Here is a 15,076-nt window from a genome sequence, read left to right on the forward strand (position 1 = left end):
GGGGCTGGTCACTGCTTGGGGGATGTGACAGCCCCTGGAAAAGACCCAGCTGCCAGTTTGCCAGCAAGTGCTGACCCTGTCTGTGTACACAAGGAGGTGGACAAGTGTGCCCAGCTCAGGTATGGACTCCCTCCCTCCATCCCTCAATGAATGCACAGATAGGAGCTAGTTCAGGAGTGATTCAAGGGTGGGGAGGCAGCTCTCACCTGTACAGTAATTGTCTCTTTCTACATGAAGGTCTGGAGTTTCTACTTGTAGGAGCTTGTGGAGCCCAACCTCTAATTAGTGGAACAGGAAGTTTTAACTGAATGCTTCAGAATCATGTGGTTTATATATGATCTTTATCAACATATGAGCTACCAGCTGCTGGCCTTCAGAGGGAAACATTAAGGGCCTGAAAATAATTGTCTCCCAGCACTGACTATTGGGTTTGCCTTTTGGTCTTCAGTTATTGTTGCTTCTTTTTGCTGCTTTGTGATAGATTGTTTGGATTTTTTTAACAGAAACCAGGACTTTCATGCTTTTGATGCCAGTAGCTGGTGCTTTAAGACAACCCAACATCATAAATTTATGATAAAATCATTCTGAGGCTAAAGAAAAAATTCATGCAAGGAAAAACTAAAAGGAGCTGAGTTTGTGAGGTGTACAAAGCTCTCATACTCTTCTTTAGGTCTTCAGTGCTGTATGTGAATGCAACACTGTGACTACTGTTTTCAAGTAGCCTTTCAGAGGTGTGTTACAGTGGGAGGCCTAGCAGGACATCTGCATATCCTACTTTAAGAACTGCAGCTCATTTGCTTGAGGAAAATAATACAAAGAATTAGCTCCAGGCCTTCTCAGCATTTTCTCTTGGGCCTTCAGTGAGAGCTAATACAATTATAGGTAGATGCTTGCAAAATAATTTGGGAGCAACTCACAAGGCACCAACAAATCCATAATGTTAGATTTTTTCCAGAATTATTTTGGGACTTTCATATAGATCTGGTCCCACTGCACAAAGATGAACTTCATCAGGATAGCTTTTCTGGGACAGATTCCAACAATATTTCCTTGTGGGTTTGGGATGAACATACTGAGCATACTAGATGACTGATGAAAATGCTAGAACTACTCCATGACAATCTTCTCAAAGTGGTTAGTGCCTGGTCATGCCTCCCCTGGGAAAAAATCATAATTTAGGTGAAGATCTGTACGCTGACATGCGTCATGCTGATTTTAGAGAAAATGTATTTTTATCAGGTAACATGTTGGCTTTCTTTATGCGGAGGGAGACATGAACAGCAAAATTAGTGGTCGCTGTGGCCCTGTAATGTTCTCTTAAACCATACAAATCAGCCACCATCTGTCTAGTTAAGGACTAGCTTTTCATAAAATACTCTTATAAGCAAAGTTTTAAAATTATTAAGAGGATGCTGGAAAATTTGGTGTAGTGTTTTAAAAAGTGATAATTCAATTTGCATATGTTGTCTAAATACCTGTGTGTGTGTTTGTAGTTAAAAAGACATAAAGGAGATTTAAAAAAAAAAAAGTCTGCTGCAGTGTTTTCCATGGACTTGAAAACCTTCAGCCAGTGTCTCAGCTACTATAAATTGGCATAAGCTCCAATATCTTAAAGCTATGTTAATTGATGTGACCCAAGATGGCCTTTGGGATTTGTGGGACCACTGTGTAAATACCAGAGCCTTCAACCTGCCAGGGTCAAAATAAATAACACCTTTGGTACAGTCCTGGCTCCATGCTTACATTTTACTCCTTGATTTAAGCAACATTGTGTGAAGCAGAGCAGGGATAAGGGAACCTTCAGCAGCTCTGCACCTCTCCCCAGCAAAACCCCTACCAGGCTGTTCCCATTTTCATCTTGCAGATGGAAATTGATGGAGAGAAGCTGTCTCCTTACTGTGATGCTAAAAATGCACTTTGTTTTTGGTAGACAAAAGAGGCAGTGGCAGTACTAAGTAAGGGACAAACCTTTCTGAGGAACATCTGACGTGACAAGAAAGCTTTGTTCCTCCAAGCCCCTCACTTGCCTGTGGAGTGACACAAAAGGAGGTGGAGAAATGCTTTTGCAGTGCTCCAGCTCTGCCCTTGTGCCCACACAGATGCTTCCTTTGTGTCAGGACAAACCAAATTAAATGGTTTTGGACCATTAAATGGTCCAAAATGGTTTATTAAATGGTCCCCACCAGCTCTACCTGTGCAACGTGCCCCTCTGTAGGGGTGGGTGGATGGACACTCAAGGATGGAGCCGGGCAGGCTAAATTGTTATGAATGTAAATGCCTGAAGAACAGGCTCTTAAAATTGATTTCTTTTTCCCCTGAGATAGAAAAGGCAGGGATTAAAAACATTGGCACTTTTTGCCAATCCAAGCTTTATCCAGAGGAAAAATGCAGCAGTCTGGGAGGTGCCAGGGATGCTCCTGGCAGGAGCAGCAGAGCACAGAGCCATTCTTCCTTGCAGCAGGTTTACTGCACTAGCAGGCATAGCTGCAGGCTGCTATCATCATATCATCCAGCTATTTTCATTTCATCAAAACAAATGCAAAGTTTGCCTCTAAACAGATATAACATGCTCTAAAAGAGTCTTGGGCTTTTTCTAACATGGGAAAGATGCAGTGAGCCAAGGTCTGTGCCCGTGTGGGTAAAGGTGTGTGGAGAGACACCGGGAAAGGCTGAGGAGCAGTTGCTGGGAGGCTGGGTTGAAGCTGAGAGAACAGCTGCATGTGAGCCTGTGTCACCAGCATTAAATTAATGGGATGGCTGCAGGGTCGGGGGCCTAAGGCACACAAATCCAGCCAGGTCTCTCTTCTGAAGGAGAAGGAGCTTTTGCAGCCCCTTGGCTGAGCAGAGACCATCGAGTGGCCAAGGGACGCTCAAGGGCAGAAACAGGCAGGTGTATTGCAGGCAAGCTTTGTGTCACCTCAGCTGCCTCTGAGATCTGTGGGTGCCCTGTGGAGCTAATTAGCCTCCCAAACCCCCAGACTTCTTAATTTTACTGATTTAAAAATAGCCTCAGGCTCCTTAAGGGGCTGCGGCTGAAGAAACTCCCTTGTAACCTAGCTGGCTGAATGGGCCTTGTAAAACTCACCTGCTCCCTCAGGTCCTTCATGGGGATGTTTTCCAAGTGTGGTAGAAAAAGACATTTTTACATTTCTGATTTTGCATGTGCTCCAATTCCTCCATGTTTTGGCAGAAGGAAACATGGCACAATGGGATGGGTACCGGGGATGCCAGTGGTGGCATACAGCAGAGGTTTGGCAGAAGAAATCCCAAAAAGGAGAAGCCAACAGGACTTACTGTAGAGGCCACAGACTTTCCTTCTTCACACTCACTAACTTCTCAGAGAGTTCCTGCTACTTCTGATGCCATAGTTAGGGGACTTTGGGTTTTATTTATTTACCATGATACCATTTTTCATGTGCAGGATCAGGATAGCTGGTGAGGCTGTTTGGACTCTGACACAGGATGCGTTGACAGAATTAAGATGCATTCCCCAGGCTGTGCCTCTGAATCCTCTACTTTGGGCCTTACCATTGCCTTCAGCTCTACCAGAAGCCTGTAGGATGCTCCTGTGGTAAATCTAGTAATCTGCTGGACAAAGCACCAGGCACCTGAGAAGACCTTCTGTGGCTTGCTGACAGCCAATCTAATTATCCCTGTAGTGATTCCCACAGGCAGACACACATTTTGGGATCCTGAAAGAAAAACATTTAAACATTTTTTAAAAAGATGAGATACTTCCATTTCTGTGAGACAGGGTACTTTTCACTGCTGAGCAGTTACCCACAGCTCCTGCAGAGCACAGGCAGTGTCCATAAATCCACACACTAGCTTCTCCTAATACCCTGCTCAAGTGACTCAGCCCAAGTCTATTCCTTTCAGCTCTGCATCCAGCTCCAGTAATAAGTGTTTAATCCCAGTGAAGCCCAACTGCTGCAGGTCTTGCTTCTGAGGGACCCCACCATGAACTCTGGATGTTTCAGTGGGTATCAGCCCCTGTGAATGGGAGCTTCTGACACCATGATGCTGCAGCATGCATTTCTAGCTAAAACTCACCTTGGGACATGTTAACATTGCTGAGCAAACTAAATCCAAGTTCTACAAATGCCACATCTTATCAGGGCCATTTTCTTTAGTAGTTTTATTGCAAATTGGCTTAAGTCTCTTGACTCCTAGAGCATGAAGCCACATCCAGCTAAGTCTTAGAAGCTGAAAACTAAAGGAGTTGCAGCTGTTTCTCTCTGGAGCATTCATGAGTTAATAATAGTAACAATAAGGGGAAGGAAAATAGAGCAGTTTCATTGTGATATTTTTTAGAAAGTAAGGATTCCATTGAATATAAAATGGTCATTGATTTTAGGCACTTTGATGGACTAGTTTTGGTTTTAACACAGTCATTTTCTAAGAAGAGCAGAAAAAGCTGTGTCAAGAGGGATCAACCCTCACTTTGTATAGAGAGGTGCTGCTGAGTAGAAGTGCTGAAGCCCTTTATTTAAATAGGAATAATTATATTGCACAGGAAACTTGGATTTGAAAGCAGTTCCTCTGATACATTCCTCTTCAGGAGTAATCTGCTGCATTCACCAAAGCCCAAAGGCTGATCTCATATTGCACTGGATCATCTGCATAATGGCTAAAGTTAAAACAAAGGGAGAGGAAACAAATAAGAAAGGATGTAAAACTCCCAAATGCCAGGTCTGAAAGGAAGTAATTTCCATCAAGATGGAAGATGGAATGCCTTTTAGAGTGAACATCTGATGTAGATGGAGGTGAAAAGCAAATAAGAGAATATTTATGCTGCACTTGGCTTCCACCAACTGGCTTCTCACCATGTGATGTCCCCCCACTGCTTTGCACTTCTGCTTTCCATGGGGTTTCCATCATACCCAAGGAGCTCTCATCAAAACCTTTCCTGTGGACAGCATTCATTGGGAAAGACTGGAAGACTTCTCTGGCCAAATAATAGTAAGCAGAGAGTTGCTTCTGCTGCTGAGGTGGAGACTTGTTTGCAGTCAGCCTGCTTCATTTGTCTTCTTACTGACCACAGAATGCTGGACAGAGCAGACAAGACATTGCCTTCCTGGAAGTCAGATCCTCTCTAGGAAGGCTTACACCACCTTACCTTCCATGCAAAACAAATCTGTTATTAAATGATGCTTTAAATGCTCAGACTGTTGTGGTTTTCTTCTTTAATTATGAAAATGAACTTCATTTGGTCTGTTCCACGGGAACTTACTCACAAAGGCTTCCATAACCTTGCAAGGAACTTTTCTGTATGGTCAAGAATAGCATGGCCCTTAATTTGGATCCATGGATCTCCTAAGGAAAGGCAGCAGAATCAAGTGGGTGAAGATAAAAGCCTCTGTGCATGAATTAAGACAGGATTGGCTAATGCTTCTCCTTAAGTAGCAAATGGACATTTTCCCCCTGAAGTTTCTCTAAACAGTAAAGGATTCATATTAATGTGCATGTGTAGTGGTGGGCAAAGGTGTTTGATTACTGTAGAACAGATCACTTAAATCATCTCATCTTTCAGGCAGCATGCTCAATCTGCGGGGGCAAGATGAATCAGTTCATTGCACCCAGTACAGTCCTGCACTGGTGCAAGGGCCACAGCGTGCTCCCCGACCACATGATGCTGTAAAAGCCTACATCATCTCTAGAGTCAAAGGAAGAAAAGGGGAACAAGATGGTTTGAAAAAACAACCACCCTCAGGCAAAAATAAAGGCACGGAAGCCAGTAGGTGGCATGGGGTTCCCATGGCGCTTATATGCTTAGAAGACCAGCGCGGGTGAAAGCTAGAGCAAGAAGGAGCTAGAGGCAGGACTGAGAATGCACAGCACCCTGCTGTGCACCCCAGCTTGACGGAGGAGAGGTCACACTAGGCACCTCTGTAGGCAGCAGGGCTGGAAAGGCTTCAGAAGAAGAAATTCTGCCTAGAAGTTCAATGTTGTTACCCTCTGGCAAAGCCTCAGTCACTCTCCATTTGCTTATACAAGAACCCCGGGCTGAATGCAAAAGGCCTGAATTTTGTGTGATAAAAGCATGTTTCTGTTCCACCTGCACACAGAATGGATGCTCAGGAAGAAACTATTGCCACTCTTCAGGCAATCCATACTGTGCTACAATGGGCAAATAGAGTGGCTGCAAGTAAGAAAGTGCCGGACTGGCTGACAATTGGATTTAATTTGATTTCATTTGCTTTATAGGCTCTCTGTATAGAGTCATAGAATGGTTTGGGCTGGGAGGGACCTTTCAATGTCATCTAGGCCAACCCCCTACCATGGGCAGCTTGTTATCAACTCAGCCAAGTTGCTCAGAGTGCCATCCAACCTGGCCTTGAATGTTTCCAGGGATAGGGCATCCACAACTTCTCTGGGCAACCTGTTTGAGTTTTTCATCATCCTCATTGTAAAAAACAGAATTCTGTCTTATATCTAATCTAAATCTACCCTCTTTTAGTTTAAAACCATTATCCCTTGTCCTGTCACAACAGGCCATACTAAAAAGTCTGTCCCCTTCTTTCTTATGGGCCTCCCTTAGGTGCTGGAAGGTCTCCCTGGAGCCTTCTCCAATTAATCACCCCAGCTCTTTCAGCCTACCTTCAGGAGAGGTGCTGTAGCCCTCTGATCATCTTCGTGGCCCTTCCCTGGACTGACTCCAACAGGTCCACATCCTCCTTATGTTGGGGACCCCAGAGCAATCAATCTAACAAGCTGGTGAGAAAAACACCAAATGAAAGTTCCTGTACATACTTGCAATTCCAGACAAAACTGGACTTGAACAAGTCCAGCCTCTCTCATGATCTAATTAAAAGGAAATAAAATGAGAAGTCCCTTGCCACAGCAGGAGTTGCCAGAATGCTTCTGCTGCTGCCCAGAAACACTTACCATGAATTCTGACATAACAGGAAGAATGGGCAATGCCATCAGCCCAGGGATTTCCTCCAGTGACTGCTCCTGCAAAGTTCACACTCATGGAGGAGTGCATTGATTTTCTATTAGAAGAGTTCAACCTCATTTATTTCCTCTGGAATGGGTATAAAGTAGCCACTTTTAAGGTCAATAGAAAAGAAAAACACTTTCTATCCCATTCTGTAGTTAGAAAGTCCACTGTGAAATCTGCTTAAGGCTGACCACTTTTTCCCATGTGAGTTCTCTTTCACTTGTACTTGCTTATATTGCTTTTCTTTTGAGCCCATCTGGCTTGAGGAAGGACACAGAATGGGACTCTTGCCTTTCATCATCATTTACCTTAAACCTAGAAATGAACGTGTAGGCTCTACCAGTGCCTGTCCAAGCTTGTTATCAATACTTAAGAGAAATTAAAGCAACATAACTAATTTGGATAGAGTAGGGTACAGTCATTTCTCATGTTAAACAGAACAATTTATTTGCATACAGGGACAGTCCATCCCATTGCAACTGCACTCAGCCTATGTTGTACTAATAACTTCACACCTTCATTGGCATAATAATTAAATAAAGTCCATGTGGAAGGTAAGCCTGAAGAAATCATATCGCATCATAAAGGGTTACCATATTTTGTGACTCCTCTCTACAACATGGTAAGACATAAAAACTGCTTGAATTCCTGTTGAAAATTTTCACGCGTTTCTCAAGAATTTTGTGAACTGCTCTAGCTTTACATTTGTGAGCGCAGGAACACGTCAGGTGACATGAAAAAAATTTCTAGGTACCATAGTAGGAGAGAAAAAGCTTAAATATGCAAACTGAACATCCTCCAAATACCCACAGAGAAGATCAGGATTTTTACCTCAATTTCAGTCAATCTCATGATTTTGTGATTTCTTGTGCATGATGGTTGTTTTAAAAGCCATCAAAACCACTGTCCTTTGTGAAAACAGGTGGGATTCATTGACTAAGATTCAAACTCATCTAAGGTGTTTGTAGAGTATCTGAGACACCTGCATGGGGCTGGCAGACTTAAGTTAACACACTCACCCAGACCTGTGCTCCTCCACAGCAGCAGCTTTAGGCCAAGTGGGTACTCTGCAGTGTCCCATTTGAGACTCTGCAGCTACAGAGAGAAAGCTGGATCCCACTCTAGCAGTTTTCCAAGTGTGAAAAACTTGCCCACTTGCAGTCCTGAGCTGTGCTGTAAGCTATCAACTTTAGCGTCTTTGGATGTGCTCCATTGACATTCAGTGCAGTGGCTACAACCATAACCCAAGGAAGTAAAAGCACTTCTTCCTTCTAGCCCTGCATGAAAACAAGAGGCAGTCATGGCAAATGCAAACGTAGCTCAGGTTTAGCATAGGCAGCACCTGCATGACCATCCCTGGGGGCTGTTCCTACAAGGTGAACCTCACACCACTGTGGTCACCCTTGCCACCTCCACTTCCTGGCATCTCTTTGGTCTGGTGGCCCTCTGAGGAGCCACACAGGCCACACCTTGACTGTTTTGTGACAATTAAGGCTAAGGAAGACAGTCACCAGAATTTGTTTTCCTTAGAAGTAGTATCCAAATCCAGCCCTTTGAAGATGAGAGAAGCAGGGTGTCTTTCCTGTAGTGATTTTCCTAAATCATAAAGCCAAGTGTCTTCCTCACATGGCAAGAAACCTTGATGGAAATCATGCAACTGCAACCCAGCATTAAATAAGCAGCTCACACCAATACCTTCCTTTCACATTTCTTAGTATTGAATTTTTTCCCCCTGTTACAGCAGAAGGTAATTAAACATGTAATTTATTTTCTACTATTTCTATGGTTTCTATAATTACAGAATTAGAAGAATAACACTTTAGCATGCATTTCCATAATTTATCCATTCACAGATAATCAAATTATCTATTCCATACCTTTATGCAGGTAATACATTATGTACCAGCAATAATGCAACAGCTGAGGTGATTTTACTCTCACACACACCCACTCCAGCAATAAACATCACCTTGACCCGTGTAAAAAAAGCCTCCAGAACAGTCAATTATATGACATTAAAAAGGCAGGCTATGGGACAAAAGGCTTGGCTAGAGAACTGATTGAAGGCATAAAGAACATGGTATGCTCAGATGACCGCATGATCAAATGCCAAGGAAGGTGTTCAGCAATTCCAGGCGAGGCATTTTATTTGGCCCCATGAATTCATGCAGTAAATGCCTACACTGTTGTACAGCCTTGCTCACAAGTCATTTTATCTATTGTCACCCACAGTACAGAAATGTTAGATTGTTCCTGGAGTCTCTTGGAGTGAAAGAACTCTTTTGGAAAGAAAACCCAGTTGCTGTTTTAGAAACTTGCTCAAGAGTCACTCCCAAAGTGCAGCATGAACAAGGTTCAACCAGTTTGGGCTTCCTTTTTGCTGTATACAAACATGCAAAACTATCCCAGCAGTCTCTGATCCCTCAAATGTCACATCCCCTTTTGTTTCATGCTTTTAATTCCAGTGGACTGTGAAAACACCCCAGTGCTCTGATTACTTCGGACTTTTGAACTGACAACCAAGCAAAACATAGAGAATAAGTCTTATGGCCATGGCTACCCCACCTGCGGCCATGGGAGGTGCATGGCCAAGTGCAGGGGGAAAACCAAAGGTTTCTAAAGGCTCTTCTCTAGAAGTAACTTGCTCCATTTTGGAAACTCTGATGTTATCTGAAGGGGGATGCTCTGCATGTGGACATGGACAGACACAATGGGTTTGCTGTGGCCCCTGAAAGCTCACAGCTTCCATGAGCACTTCTCCAATGCCAAGAAAGTGTCAAAGTTGACAAGAAACAAAGCAGCCTTTAGACAAGAAAAGTGACATGTCCTGACCCTTCTTGGCAGCTGACAACTGTCCAGGGTGGGGTTTAACATAAGAAAGTGTCAACAGACAGGCTTTCCGCTCCTGAGTCATTAGGAGTTGAATTTTAATAATTTGCTGCTTCTGCTCTACAATGCCCTTGCAGCCCTCTAATGCTCCAGTCCTTGCTTGTCCCTGCAAGTCATCTATTTCTCCTCTCCATCCCACATACTCATTCTCAGCAGGCTTCTGGCTCGGTACGTCTGTGATACATCCAAATGGATGGGCTGATCTGGTGGTTTTCCACATCACTTGTGACTTTGGGCTCCTTTCAAACCAGCCTTGTGCTGATGAAGTGTAGACAACCCTATGACACAAACTCTTCTTGATTCTGCAGGAATTGTATTTCCTTTCTTTAAAAGCATTAAAAGAATAAATCAGAGAAGTCAATGTGAAGTAACCACAGAGCTGCCAGCCAGAGTGTTTAATTTAATCCCTCCTCTGTCACTAGTGTGCCATGCAATCTCTGCCTGTGGGCACACAACCCCTTTATGATACTGGTCTCTCCAGAGGAACTAGCAGATAACAGGGATTATTTGTTGGTGTAACACTCTTCAAGATGTAGGAAAGAAAAGAAGATGCAAAGGATGTGCCACCAAAAATTCACCACAATGGTCAGGCAATTGTGAGCCACACCCCTGGGATAACCAGTGCCTGCCTGCACCCTGGCATGCATGGGTGGGCAGGAAGGGCTCAGGATGGCTGTTGGAGCCGTGTGGTGCAGGAGAAGGGCATGGGCTTGCTCAAACAGCATCTGCATGTCTGGCACCTGGGGATTGCACTTAAGGATTTGTTACCTGAGCAAGCAATTAAGGAAAAAATAAAATTTAAAAAATACATACCTTTTAAAGATTCCTATTTTTTGTTACCCCAGGCCCCTATTCCCAGAGCACGCTACAAGAAAGGATCATCCCAACTCCGCTCTCATTTTAAAATGCTTCTTTTTATTTCAGTGGTTGTACATTGGGTGAATGAATTTAACGTCACAACAGAAATAGAATGGCTATTTAACAGACCACTAGTAATTATATATGCTGTAAAAGAGTGAATGGAGGGGTTTCTTTTAACTGTTACTGAAATATTCATTGTATGTGTCGTCAATTATGCTGGATGAGAGAGGCAAACAAAAAGGTATTTTGGTGAGGTGCTGTATCCTTTGAAGAAAATAAGCACTGAGACATCTCAAGTCACTTGAAACCATGTCCCAGCTACAGTATTTACTGTCTCCATGTTGGCCCATCTCATGGTTCTTTTAGGGGGTTATATTTCTCGTTGTATTTTTTTTAATTAAACAAAGCATTTAAAATTTAATCATTTTCATTAGACTTTTTTTTTAAATATAAACAAAGTTTTGGCAAATAATATTTATACAGAAAAATAGTTTTAGATCTTCCCAAATTTTGAAATAGTCTATAAAATTACTTTATAAATAAATAAAATGCAGAATCTGTTGTACACGTATTTGCACATCTCTGTAATTGCCTCCTTACTGTTAGCATAGGTTTGTACTTGTACAGTTTTCAGGAATATTACAAAGTCATAAAGTCGGAAAGTGGATCTCTTATTAAAAATACATTTTCTCTTTTTGTCTGTCAGTTTGTCTGGATGAAAGACCTGATGTATCTGAAGCTTCGTCATCCATGGGCAAAAAATAGTAATATTGGATTAATTGTAAAAAACATAGAATAACAGTAATTTTGAAACATAAAAAGTTCACACAAAATGATGTCTTGAAGAGTTATCTACATAAAATATTTAAACATGGATAATTTACCATTTAGTATTATACAATAAACTACCCAAATGCCTAAATTAACTATTATAAAAAAATAAAAACAACTTTGACAGATATAGGCAAGTTGCAGTGTCAACTACCTAGTTATAATGACTGAGAAAGTCTACAAATATTAGTGTTTTAATAGTATATAATGGTGATACCTTAACTGCTAAAGTAACAAGTTAAGATACGTTATTTTCCCACAAATTAAACTAACGCAACGTTACAAGCACTATGTTAATTTTACAACCAAATTGTGATTATTTTTTTTTCTTTCAGATGATCAAATCTCCAGCTTTATATATAAATAGATAGTAATTAGACATCGGACAAACAAGATTTAGCCTGGAAAATAATTTCCTAGACAAATAATATGGTTAGTGCCTTCTGTCGTTCAGAACAGGCAGTGCTGCCAAAGTTTAAAATAGTTTACAATCAATCTGAAGAGGTTAAGTTAAAATACTGCAATCACTAGTAATGTCCACATAGAAAACTTATGCTGCAAACAATTATACATAATATCCACTTACAACAGCTGTCTTGTTTTTTTTTAAACAATAATTTAAAAACTATGTCATTTATGTGATACATGTGCAACATATAAAATGTGAAATATGAAATATTTGGTACAATAGTGCTTGAAACAAATCTCAAATCAAACAAATGAAATTTTAATTATACATATATAATTACCTTGTAAATCAACAAAGTATTTAAAAAAGTAAACAACATTAAAATCTGCTTCATCCATATATATGTATGTATGTATATATAACATGTATATAATTGTATTAAAGATATCTTCATACTTTTGTGACATAAAATATGTTTTTAAATGAAAACAATTAAAAGAACTATTTTTTCTCCACTCTAATCTGGTTACAATCCTATAATCCAATTAAAAAAATGCAAATACAGTAATGATTTATTAAACTGAATCTCATTCTACATTCTTAGTGTTCAGTTAATAGCCTAGATTAAAGTCACCTATGAAGTTTCAGTGACTCAACTGAATTTTAATTAAATTAGAGTATCATACAATCTCTTCATCTACAGCCTTTTTTTTTTTTGCCTTTTCTTTTGTTAGTTTGGTCTTAGTTTTTTTTTTCTTTTTTTGTTTTGTTTTGTTTTGTTTGATTTTACACTTCTAGAAATTACTTCTTAACAGCTTGGATCTTTTTGGTAACCTGACTATGAGTTTCAAAGATTATTCACGTCTGATGAGATTTGACTGTTGGCATCAGGCTCACTTTCATCAAGTCTGATGTGACAAAATTTAGGCACTTCTGCAAAGTCTATTTTAAAAACATTATAAATATACTCATAAAATAATATTCTCAAGACTTTGTTCTTTTGGGGATTGAAAGGGGTATGAAGTTCATACTGTGCAAAATTTTTAAAATTTTCTTCCGCTATTCTGCTATGATTCAAATGCAACTTCTCCATACAAGTCAAACACCAACCATGTGCATCTAAAGACTTTGTGCTTTACTTTGGACTTCTGGCTAAAAATATCAGATTTGCAGGATGATGTGCAGGACATCGGGCTGCGTTTCACCTCCTCTGTCTTGGAATCAACTCACCAAGGGAGCAAAACCAAGATTTTTTTTTTTAACTGAGAAGAAAACCCCGAATCATAGTTTGGGTGGAAATTAAACCTGCAACTGGGGAAAGTTTTTAGTCAATGCAACTCAATTATTGCTGAGCTCGAAAGATTCATAAACATGGAATCTCACGAGACTAACTGATCTGGACCATTTTCGTTAGGTGTAGTTATGGAGAAACGACAATATTTGCAATAATTAAACTATGCTTAGAAAATCTTTAAAACTAAATGTTATCCTTTATGTCTTGAAACATCACAGCTGGTATCAGGTAGTTAACTATTTTAGGTTGGAGTATAGTAAGCATACCATATTTAATATTCATATATGACATAGCAGCACTAGCTTTTTTGAGTTTTTGATTTGTCCATAAGAACAAATTCTTGACTTAGCATGCAGTTTGTGGCAACTCTAGAGAGGAGGAGACGGGGTAGTATGTACAGTAGCCGTGCTTGGCCGTCCGCAGGGAGGCTTCGTGACACTCTGTTCCGCTCCTGCCGGCTATTTCAGGATTATCTGTTGAGAGAAAGGGAAAGCATGATCGCGCTTTTAGGTGACGCGGGGAGAGCAGTGAGCCCAGACGGCCGGTGCTGGCCTAACTGAGCTCAGGCACAGCTCACACAGGACAGCGTTCCGCATGGGACAGTGCCCCATGTGGCACAACGTCCCCTGTGGGACAGCATCTCTTGTGGGACAGTACCCCATGTGGGACAATGTGGGACAACCAGTGTCCCGTGTCCTCAGGCTGCCTGGGAGGCGTTTGTGTCTCACATACCTGCTTGTCTTCCCCTGCACACAAGTGCTCATGTGCATGAGAACACGCAGAGGGGGTACTTTATGTGTCATAATACAGGAGGGCAGTGTTGAATCCAGGGCCTGGCCATAGGTGGGGTGTGCACCCTCAGTGCCCTACCTATCAGTGGAGGTGGAAGCCCTGCGCTTCCTGGAGGAGCTCAAAGTGCACAGTGCCTGGGGTGATTCTCCAGCTCCCACTGTGCTCCCAGAAAGTCAGGAATGATCAGGGCAAACAGTGGAGGTAGGGCTCCTTGCCACTAACAAGCAAAAAGATGTACTGGGCTGGGTGTTTTCATGAAGCAAACGTGTCTTTTCAATGCACCTTTAGCAGCTGCTTATTCCCTAAAAAAATTAACTGCAGATCAGTGAACTTGAGAGGTTTTCTCACGCTTCCTTATGGCAAGGATTCTAGGGGGATCACCATAGTGGTACGTCTGTGTACCTAACTAGTCACTAACCTTGCTGCTTTACCTTCATGGTGTCTCAAATGGAGGGTGAAACAATCTTTTTACAGGTGTATTTTACTTGTGCTTCCAATATTGCGAAGGTTAAATGCACAGTGTGCTCAGCAACCAACTCCACCTGCTCACAGTATTGGAAAATGGTTCAGATTTCTATCACCTGCCTGAAATGGCTGTCAGTAAAAGTGATATCAAAAGGCAGAGATGTGGTATTTTATCATGCCATTGCTATCCTGTGCTCCAAACTTAAGCACGAGTCAAGGAATTAAGAGTGTATTGCCCGCTCTTCCTGTTTCATTTGGCATTTGGCATATTTTTAAGCTGTATTTCAGTCATGACAGCACTTGGACCTACTTGTATATTATGAAGCTAGGCCCATCTTAATGTAATATTTATATTAAAAGGGGGGAGGGAAAAAGGTCTTTGGAAAGGAACTTAAACAACATACTACCTCTGACATACACACCACCAAAAAGAAACACGCTTAGCTCTGCGTGGCAGGCACTCGTCCCAGTCCCCTGCCCATCACCCCCACTGCTCCTCAAAGCTGCACTGCCTTGCTCTCTGTATACAAGCACCATCTCCCTGAACCCAAGGACCTTGCCAGCAAGCCAAAAAGTCATCCTTGATTGCCAT

At 41.7% G+C, this 15,076-nt stretch overlaps 1 protein-coding gene across 6 annotated transcripts in view; it reads right to left on the bottom strand.

Moving 5' to 3' along the window:
• Window positions 1-10,727: 10,727 nt before the first annotated feature.
• The window catches only part of MBNL2 (muscleblind like splicing regulator 2), a 105,655-nt gene continuing 101,306 nt past the window's right edge, over window positions 10,728-15,076 (bottom strand). For 4 of the 6 annotated variants that reach the window (XM_053970638.1, XM_053970636.1, XM_053970635.1 and 1 more), the window contains one exon: window positions 13,595-13,700. In XM_053970638.1, coding sequence (XP_053826613.1) covers window positions 13,686-13,700 — 15 coding nt within the window. In that variant the 3' untranslated portion in view covers window positions 13,595-13,685. Of the gene's footprint in view, window positions 13,701-15,076 lie in introns of all 6 variants that reach the window. The other 2 variants (XM_053970637.1, XM_053970634.1) reach the window with 1 other exon arrangement.

The sequence above is a fragment of the Vidua macroura genome, chromosome 2, assembly GCF_024509145.1.
Source record: "Vidua macroura isolate BioBank_ID:100142 chromosome 2, ASM2450914v1, whole genome shotgun sequence".
In the NCBI taxonomy this organism is placed as follows: domain Eukaryota; kingdom Metazoa; phylum Chordata; class Aves; order Passeriformes; family Viduidae; genus Vidua; species Vidua macroura.